This window comes from Monodon monoceros, unplaced genomic scaffold, assembly GCF_005190385.1.
Source record: "Monodon monoceros isolate NGI ecotype Baffin Bay Population unplaced genomic scaffold, NGI_Narwhal_1 Super_Scaffold_7, whole genome shotgun sequence".
In the NCBI taxonomy this organism is placed as follows: Eukaryota; Metazoa; Chordata; class Mammalia; order Artiodactyla; family Monodontidae; genus Monodon; species Monodon monoceros.
The window spans coordinates 102709426-102719004 of NW_021703784.1; the positions used below are offsets into that span (position 1 = coordinate 102709426).

The window sequence follows — 9579 nt, forward strand, 5'->3', positions numbered from 1 at the left end:
GTTACCTGGAGGCTCAGGCTGGGTGGAAGACCTGTTGCTTCATCAAGACACGAGTAGATGGTCCAAGCCCTCAGCTGGCACGTCGCGTGGGAGGCTCTTTGGATGTGAAAAACGGTCCCTGGGGGAGAGCACCCACTCCTAGGGCCAGGCATTGTTCCAAGTGCTTTTTATGGCACTTAATCCTCCAGCCTATGGGGTAGGGAGTGTCACTGTCCCCATTTCACAGACTAGGACCCTGGGCACAGAGATGTGTAGTTACCCACCCAAGGCCACACAGCCAGTAAGACTTGAACCAGGTTTGGATCCAGGCAGGCTGGCTCCAGAGTCCCTGCCCTGACCCCTTGCGTGTGGCCTCATGTCCACGGTGTAATCCTCACACTGACCTTCTAAACGAGGTAGGCCTTTTCACTTTCAATTCTAAGAAAAGCGAGGTTCAGAGAGCCTGAGAGTGACTTTCCCATGGGCCCGCAGGGAGAACAGGTGTGTCCTGTTGGCAGGCTTTTCTCCCGTGACATCAGCAGACGGCTAGTTATAACTCGGCCTCTGTGCAGCGCTAGACAGTTTGTAAAGCTCTCTGTCATCCGGGCATTGTGTGAGCCTCTCGCAGCCCTGGGCCTTAAGAGGACTGAGCTTCCTTGGCCCAATTATGTGGATGAGGGACCTACAGCTTCGAAGGGTTAAGGGGCTTGGTCGAGGCCCCAGGCTGGTATGTGATGGGCCTGGGGCCACAGCCTGGGATTCCCCACTCTTGGGCTCCCTTTGGTCCTGTTGTCCTTGCCACTGGGGGCCGTAACCTTGAAGGGTCAAGCGGAGGTGCAGGTCACCCTCTGCCCAGAGGGGATGTGACTCGGGTGCTGGCCCCCAAGGCTGGCAGACCCAGGGCTGTGACTTGGATTCATGTGGCCCAGCTGTAACTCTGACGTGGCTGCAGCTGGTGGCCTCTACACATCCTGGGTCCTGACAGCCCTGAGGAGTGTCCCCTCCCGGTGTCACTGTTCACGTCACACGGTTTTCAGCCATTCCCTGGAGCACGTAGAAGCCCCTGGCGAATCCCACCGTCACCAGAGCATCACACACACTTATGGGTGGGAGTTGGATGTTCACTACCTTTCCCTCCTTCTGACTTAAGTCTTGATAATCTGAAAAGAAGTGGATATCTAGTTTTAAAATAACACACACACTTATAAAATATGGAAACAACAGCGATGTGTAACATGGAGAATAAAATTCCCCATAGTCCACCCCCAAGAACCAGTTTTGTGTCTTTCCAGCCTTTTCCCACGTACATCTCGTAGGTGCGCACGCAAATCTGCTTTTTACCATAAAATGGAAGGCCGTCCTCCCTGCCCCACTCCCTGTTCGGCTCCCAGACGCTGACGCGCGCCCGCCCCTGTTTGCCTCTCTCCAGCACCCACCACCTTCCTGCTCTTCAGCCAGAAGTGTGCCATCAGCCGAATGATCCCTGATGACCAGCACAGCCCAGACCTCATCCTGCCGCTGCACGGACTGAGGAACGTCAAGGCCATCGACTATGACCCGCTGGACAAGTTCATCTACTGGGTAGATGGGCGCCAGAACATCAAACGAGCCAAGGACGATGGGACCCAGGTAAGTGTGCTTTTGGGGGGGCGCGGGGGGCCCTTCCACGAGGGGCTCGCACTGGCGGCTCCCAGGCTACCGCCCCCTTTTCTTAGCAGAGGGGCACAGTTTGGGGTAAACAATGATTGGGCTCCGAATATGTCATTGCCAGGTGTAAGGCTGAGCCGTGTGAAACCCTTAGACTGTGATTCTGTGTAGAAACTGGATTTTGCAGCTGTTTCAGTAGCAGTGGTGGGCGTCAAACCCCATGGGGTTTTTTTTCCTTTCCATAGTGGTTCTGTGCAGGGATAGTTGATATTGGTTATTCTGGATTTATCTTTTATTTTAGGGGAGTTGGATAGTCAGTTCTGTTATAATGCAATGTACATGTGTCTGAAAATCACTGCACTGTACAAAATCGCCCAGTACAGACCACAGGTCTGATGGGGGAAAGGGGGCTAGGTGTGCAGCCCTCAAAAGGCCATCAGTGACAAACTGAAAAAAAGAGAGGAACCTGGCAATGCAGGGGCCCTGTCCTTCGAATGTTAAATGGTTCGGTACACAAATGCTCCAGCAGATATGGCTCTTGACGTTGAAAAGACCTGAAGCTGGCGGAGGACATGGGGGTTGGAAGGTTGCAGCTTGTGCGTTTTTGTGGAACGCTGCAAGGCGGGTTGTCTGAGATGGGACATATCGTTGTAACCCCAGCGTGGATGGCGTGGCTCCCAGTGCCTGGGGGCTGGGGGTCGCTGGAGGCACGTGTGTTTGTGGGCCCCTGCTCGGTGTGGTGCTGCTGTGTGCTCTACACTTGCCTAGGATTTCTCCTGGGTGCAGTTGTGCAAAGTGAATGCGAAACCTGCTCTCTGCTCACACTGTCCCTGATACATCACTGCATGGGGACGAATACATGTTTTCCAAACGTGAGTCTAGCAGAACTGACTCCTTTTCTGTGTTAGGTGTTTGTGACCCGTGCCAGGAAGGACACTGTCACTGCAGCCTCGGGGCACACCCGGCGTATCCAGCCATGTGACAGGGAACTGTGGCCAGAATTCCAGTAGGACGTGCCCGGCTGGTCATGCCAGTTTCTAAAGACTCCTTTCACAAAAGCTACCGAACCCGATGGTCTCTTTCTCAATCGAGTGGTCAGTGTAACAGCTTATGTCGTCGTGGTGAAATCTTGATACTGTTAGAACAGCGATACAGATGCTTGTGAGTGGAGATTTTCAGAAGATTTTCGTGTCTGTAACGTAGGTGTTTCTCTTTCCTACCCTGAACCGGGTGCCAGTACTGCCTGTACGACTGGGCCTCACTTTCGACAAAATACTTCATCCACCCACGATGTAAAGTTAACAAGTCATCCTTTGACGTCTGTGTCCTTGGTTGATGGTAAAAGCCACAGCTGTGCCCGAGCAGCTGTGATAATCATCTCTGTGGGAGCAGAGGCTGGTGGAAATGGTGGGAATGGATTTCTTTCGTCCCACCCTGGGCGCAGGTGACAGTCGCTTTGAGTCCTTTGGAGAACAGGGAGTGTTAATTGGTGGACCATGGCTTCCTGCTGAGAAAGTTGCTGGGGCACAAATTACCTTAAAGTCCCATGGAGAGGCGTCCTTTTGCATTCTTGTATGGTGTCCAGCAGGAGTGGGGGAAGACTTTGAAGAAAAAGCCCTTCTAGGAACACTTAACCTGGAAAATATTCATTTCCCTTCCTGTGTCTCTTGCTAAACTCCACCCTCTGGTGACTTTGATTATTAGGGGTGCCACCCCACCTCCAAGGATGGTATTCTTAATTATCATCTACTTGGCTGTCGTTTTTCTATTTAATTTTTGATTCTTTTATTGTGGTAAATATACGTTACATAAAATTGGCCATTTTAACCATTTTTAAGTGTACAGCTCCATGGCATTAAGTACATTGATATTGTTGTGCACCCGTCACCACCATCCATCTCCAGAGGAAACTCTGTCCCCATTAAACACTAACTCTCCATCCCCCCCCATCCCCCCAGTCCCTGGCGCCCACCATCCTGCCTTCTGTCTCTACTATGCATTTGACAGCACTAAGTACTTTATATAAGTAGAATCACCCAGTATTTGTCCTTTTGTGACTGGCCTATTTCACTTAGCACAATGTTCTCAAGGTTCATCCACATCATAGGAGGTATCAGAATTTTCTTCCTCTTTACGACTGAATAACACTCCATTGTCTGTATAGAAGACATTTTGCTTATCCGTCCATCCATCAGTGGACGCTGGGGTTGCATCCACCTGTGAGCTGTTGCTGCAGACTTTCCCACTTGGTTAAGTACCACTTTGTACTGGTGAGGGGGCGGGGTGTGGATCGTGACATTGAATCGGATTCTGCTAAGATTTTTTGCACCGGCCTTGGTGCTGTTCCTTATGGTAAAATTGGAGTTTGGGTTTTATAAAACCGGCCAGCCGTGTAAAGTTTACCTCCTCGTTCCTGTGTGCCTGGGGTGGGACGTGGGTGGTGTGTTGTTACAGCATGCACTTCTTTCTCAGCTGGTTGTTCCGATGAGCGTGTGCCCGGCTCCCACACACCCACCCTCCACAGGGAGCCTGACTCTGGCCAGGGCTAGCTGGAATCTTGCTTTACTCCCAGGCCGTCGGCTGCACTGGGCTGTGGTCTTTGGCCAGAGAGCTCTGTGGCTCTTGGGAAAGGAATGTGCTGGCTGGAGTCAACGCCTGGCTCCTAGGGCCCACAGCTCCTGGGGTTGTGGGTGTTGTTACCTGCAGAGATGCGAGTGACATGCTTCCAGCTGCCCAGCGGGGCTGGACCAGAGGCTGCTGTGTGTGTGTTTGGGGGCGGGTGGTTCCTCTCCAGCTGAGTCCAAGAGGCTGGGCCTGGGGAGGGGGGCTTCTTTTTGGCTGCAAGCCCCCTCTTGACCACCAGGAGACTTCTTGTTTTATTGACTGCTGAAAAGAGGTATATTAAGAGGGTCTGCAATGAGCTGTGATCAGAACATCATCTAAAGATGATTCCCTTCTCAGAGGAGGAACTTTTCATCCAAACTGTTGGTGGCAGCAGCCCAGGAGCTTGGGAAGCCCCTTTGCACCAGGTCAGGTCACCTGAGAACCCAAGGGGACCAGATCCACCAGGGAATCGGCCTCTAGCCTGTGAGGGACGTGAGGGAAGCTCTGGGCACTCTCCTTCTCCTGCATCAGTTCATGAAACAAGGTCCCCTTTAAAGGGATTCTCTGTCGGTGGCTCCGAAAGCCAGGGCTCATCCCTGAGAGGCAGTAGATGGCATGGAGTCCAGTAGCGCTCCCGGGAGAGGCTCGGGGTGGAGACCCGCAGGGAGTGTGAGGGGAAAACAGACCCCGCGAGGGGCACGTGCTGCCCCTGGGCTCCCGGTATGCACTGCGGGGCAGCCCTGCACCCTCGCCTGGCCATGAACCCTTGGCCTGTCTCCCTCAGGGAAGAGGCTGTGAGAGGTGGACCTCTGTGCTGGACACCTATTGTCCTGGCATCCTAAATTTAAAAAACAATAAGATTTGAGGGCCTTCACTCTGGAGAACAGTATGGAGTTTCCTTAAAAAACTAAAGACAGAACTACCATACGACCCAGCAATCCCACTACTGGGCATCTACCCTGAGAAAACCATAATTCAGAAGGTGTCATGTACCACAGTGTTCATTGCAGCTCTGTTTACAATAACCAGGACATGGAAGCAACCTACGTGTCCATCGACAGATGAATGGATAAAGAAGATGTGGCACATATATACAATGGAATATTACTCAGCCATAAAAAGAAACGAAATTGAGTTATTTGTAGTGAGGTGGATGGACCTGAAGTCTGTCATACAGAGTGAAGTAAGTCAGAAAGAGAAAGACAAATACCGTGTGCTAATACATATATATGTAATCTAAAAAGATAAAAATAAAATGGTTATGAAGAACCTAGGGGCAGGACAGGAACAAAGATGCAGATGTAGGGAATGGACTTGAGGACAGGGGGAGGGGGAAGGGTAAGCTGGGACGAAGTGAGAGAGTGGCACTGACATTTATACACTACCAAACGTGAAATAGATAGCTAGTGGGAAGCAGCCACATAGCACAGGGAGATCAGCTCGGTGCTTTGTGACCACCTAGAGGGGTGGGATAGGGCGGGTGGGAGGGAGACGCAAGAGGGAGGGGATGTGGGGATACATGTATATGCATAGCTGACTCACTTTGTTATACAGCAGAAACTAATGCACCATTATAAAGCAATTATACTCCAATAAAGATGTTAAAAAAAAATCCAAGGGAAGGAAAAAAGATTAAAAAAGATTTGAGGGCCTTAATCCAAAAGTCTGAGTCTAAGGAAACAAGAAGTGAGAAGATGTCTTGAGCCGGGGGCCTGTGATCCTGGGCTGACCGCTCAGCTGCTGGGCGGTCCCACTGTACGTGTGGGCGCAGGCCGGCCAGCCCGGGTGGGGTGACTACCAGGCAGCCGGGTCCAGTGCCGTCACTGTTGGCGGGGCCTGGCATCGGAGCCCACGGGCGAGAGCTCTCCTGGAGGCTGTTGGAGGGATCAACTTCACTCTCAGTGGATGTGTGGGCAAGAGCTGGTTTGAAAGGAGAGGTTCCCAGACACGGTTGGGCTTTGGACATTTGCTCTGCACTCGGGCACAGGCCTCCGCCTTCCCCACCGTGACTTTAGCCGGTGCTCGTTTCTTACCACCCTACAGCCCTTCGTTTTGACCTCTCCGAGCCAAAGCCAGAACCCGGACAGGCAGCCGCACGACCTCAGCGTTGACGTCTACAGCCGCACCCTGTTTTGGACATGCGAGGCCACCGACACTATCAACGTCCACCGGCTGAACGGGGAAGCCATGGGCGTGGTGCTCCGCGGGGACCGCGACAAGCCGAGGGCCATTGTCGTCAACGCCGAGCGAGGGTGCGGGGCCGCGCGGGTGGGGTGCTGCACCCGCTGGGGTGTGCCAGGGGCCCCTCCCGTGAATGCCGGCCTCTCGGGCCGGGAGGGATCTTCCACCCCCGACCCTCCCATCTGCAGCCGGAGTGGGGCAGGGAGACACCAGCTCATTCCCAGGCATGGCAGGGAGGCAGAGACGCCCAGGGATGGCCTGGACTGAGAGCCTGTGCAGGGGTGAGGGCTTTGCTGAGAGAAACAGGCAGGATGCGATTCATAGGTTTCGTACCATCCCATCCAACCTGAACCCTATTCAACCATCCCTTCCATAGCGTCCCATGTGGTGGCGGGTTATTCACTTGCCTAGGGGAGGTCACTACCTGACTGGGAGCTTCTTCCTTCCCTGAAGCTCCCTGATGGGCCTTCAGGTTCTCTGGTAGGTGGGAGAGAACCTGAGACACATTGACAGATGTGGAGGGTCCCAAAGGGAAGGACCAGGGCGGGGGGGTGAGGGGGCTGAGACCACATGACATGAGATTGGGAAATAAAGCCAATCGGGGAGGGTTTGGGGGTGGAAGGCAGGAGGATGGTGACCACCTCAGGTACCCGCAGGGCTGCCGTTCAGGGCGGGAATCAGACCCATCGAGGCACCGTGTGCTGAAGCCCGGGGACCGCCAGGCAGACCTGAGTTCAAATCCCGACTCAGGATGACCTCAGGCAGATGACGTGACCTCCCAGGGATTCAGTTTCCTTGTGAGGACAGCGGGGAGTACCAGCCCTGCAGCCCCCGGGGCCTCAGTTACTGAAGACGGTTCTTTAGGAATCAAAGGAGGGGGCGTGTACTAGTCCCGGGGGCTGCCGCAAGTGACCACAGACTGGGGGCTTGAAACACGGAGGTCTGTTCCCTCGCGGTTCCAGGGGCCAAAGTCAAGGGTGGCAGGGCCATGCTCCCACTGGAGTCTCTAGGGGAGGTTGCTTCCTGCCTCTCAGCTTCGGGGGCCCCGCGTGCTCCTGGGCTTGTGGCCACGTCCCTCCCCTCTGCCTCCGTCTTCACGTGGGCTTCTCTCTGTGTCCGTGTGGCCTCTTCTCTCTCTTGAGGCCACTTTCACTGGTTGCGGGCCCACCCTAACCGGGGCGGCCTCATCTTGATACTTAGTTACATCTGCAAAGACCTTGTTTCCAAATAAGGTCATATTCCGAGGTTCCAGGTAGACGTGAGGTCTTGCAGGACATTTTCCAGCTCCTCCAGGGCATGACCTTTCAGCTCTGGGTCCAGCCCCTAGAGGCTGGGGTCATATGACTGGTCACTTTCCGAAGCCCCGCTGGGTGCCCGCAGGGTCTGGGGCCGGTCTCTCTGGTGCTTTGCTGAGGACGTAGCGGACGCAGCGCCCTTCCTTTACCTGCTGTTCTCTCGCAGGTACCTGTACTTCACTAACATGCAGGACCGAGCAGCCAAGATAGAGCGCGCGGCCCTGGACGGCACCGAGCGCGAGGTCCTCTTCACCACGGGCCTCATCCGTCCCGTGGCCCTCGTGGTGGACAACATGCTGGGCAAGCTCTTCTGGGTGGACGCCGACCTGAAGCGCATTGAAAGCTGCGACCTGTCAGGTGCGCTCCCTGGAGCCTCCCCGAGGATCGGTCCCTCGGCAGCCACCACGTCTGACCCACCAGGACGCCCGCCGTCCTGGTCATCAGTCATGGCGTAGCAGCCGCCACGTTTGTGGGGGACCTACTGCGAGCAGGCACTGGGCTGGGGCTTTACCATGTATAGTGCCCCCGCCCCGTTCCAGGATGTGGGTCCCAAGTGATCCCCAGGTGGCAGGGGCCGACGAGGCTCAGAGAGGGTGAGTCAGCTCTGCGGGGTCCCCAGCGTCGGGTGGAAGAGGAGTCCGACCGCTCTGCCTCCAGTGCCCATGCTCTCAGCTCCTCTGCCGTGGCCGCCTTAGTCCGGGAGGCCCCTGGGCCAGAGAGGAGTGAGAATCAGTACTTAAAGGGGCTTTTCTTCAGGAAGTTGGGGTGGGCTGGGGGCAGGGGAGGCACCGTGCTTGCCGGGGGCCAGCGACTGGGGCCACGGCCCTGGCCGAAGGGCAGCCCAGGTAGAAGCAGGGCTGTCCGAGAGGTGGCCTCAGATCTGCCTAATTCCAGGGAACGTGCCCCAGCCCCCCAGCCCTGGCCAGAGCCCGGCGTCCCCCAGGCTCCCGGCAGCCCACCCTTCTCCCGAGGCAAGCGTGGGCCGAGCTCTAGGGGTCAGCCGCCACTCAGGGGGAGCGCCTCCCTCTTGCAGGGGCCAACCGCCTGACCCTGGAGGATGCCAACGTCGTGCAGCCTGTGGGCCTGACTGTGCTGGGCAGGCACCTCTACTGGATCGATCGCCAGCAGCAGACGATCGAGCGCGTGGACAAGACCACAGGGGATGCGCGGACACGCGTCCAGGGCCGTGTCGCCCACCTGACCGGCATCCACGCCGTGGAGGACATCAGCCTGGAGGAGTTCTGTACGTGGCGGGTGGGCAGCGGGCAGCAGACACTGCCGAGGGGAGGCTGGGCCTCTTCACAGAGCACAGCGGCCCCTGAACTGGCCCCCTTGGAATAAGGCAGCAGGACAGGCCAGTGTGAGAGTTGTAGGACTGAGATCCTCTGTTCTTTCTTTCTGTCGGCCAAGTCTACTCTCGGCTCCCGGAGGCCACCCTCAGGCCCTCTCCCCATCGGTAACAGACCGAACCTCTCTGACTTCCTTTTCTACCAGCTGGAACCCACTCCGCTTTCCAAGGGCTTGCGATTAGATTTAGCCCAGTTTTAGACTCGTCTCCCTTTAGATTGACTCCAAATCAACTGATCAGTAACCTTAATTACATCTGTAAATCCCCTCTGCTGAGTAAGGTAGCAAAACCACAGGCATAATAGCTCATCACATCCTCCCCAGCTGGGGAGTGGGGTAGGATATTTAGGGGGCATTTTAGGATTCTGCCTGCCACAGTCTGGCTGTGCCCAGGGGCCTGGGAGAGGGACGACGTCGGTAACTGGGACCTCTGGTTCCTCTACCCACCTCCGTAGATGGCTGTATGTGGATATGGAGGGGTGTGTGTGTGTGTGTGTGTGTGTGTGTGTGTGTGTGTGTGTGTGTG

At 55.5% G+C, this 9579-nt stretch overlaps 1 protein-coding gene across 8 annotated transcripts in view; it reads left to right on the forward strand.

Annotated features, from left to right (window-relative positions):
• The window catches only part of LRP5 (LDL receptor related protein 5), a 108489-nt gene that overhangs the window by 80316 nt on the left and 18594 nt on the right, over window positions 1–9579 (forward strand). For all 8 annotated transcript variants that reach the window (XM_029207235.1, XM_029207230.1, XM_029207232.1 and 5 more), the window contains 4 exons: window positions 1409–1608; window positions 6274–6482; window positions 7873–8063; window positions 8740–8949. In XM_029207235.1, the coding sequence (XP_029063068.1) occupies window positions 1409–1608; window positions 6274–6482; window positions 7873–8063; window positions 8740–8949 (810 nt within the window). The remainder of the gene's footprint in view (window positions 1–1408; window positions 1609–6273; window positions 6483–7872; window positions 8064–8739; window positions 8950–9579) is intronic.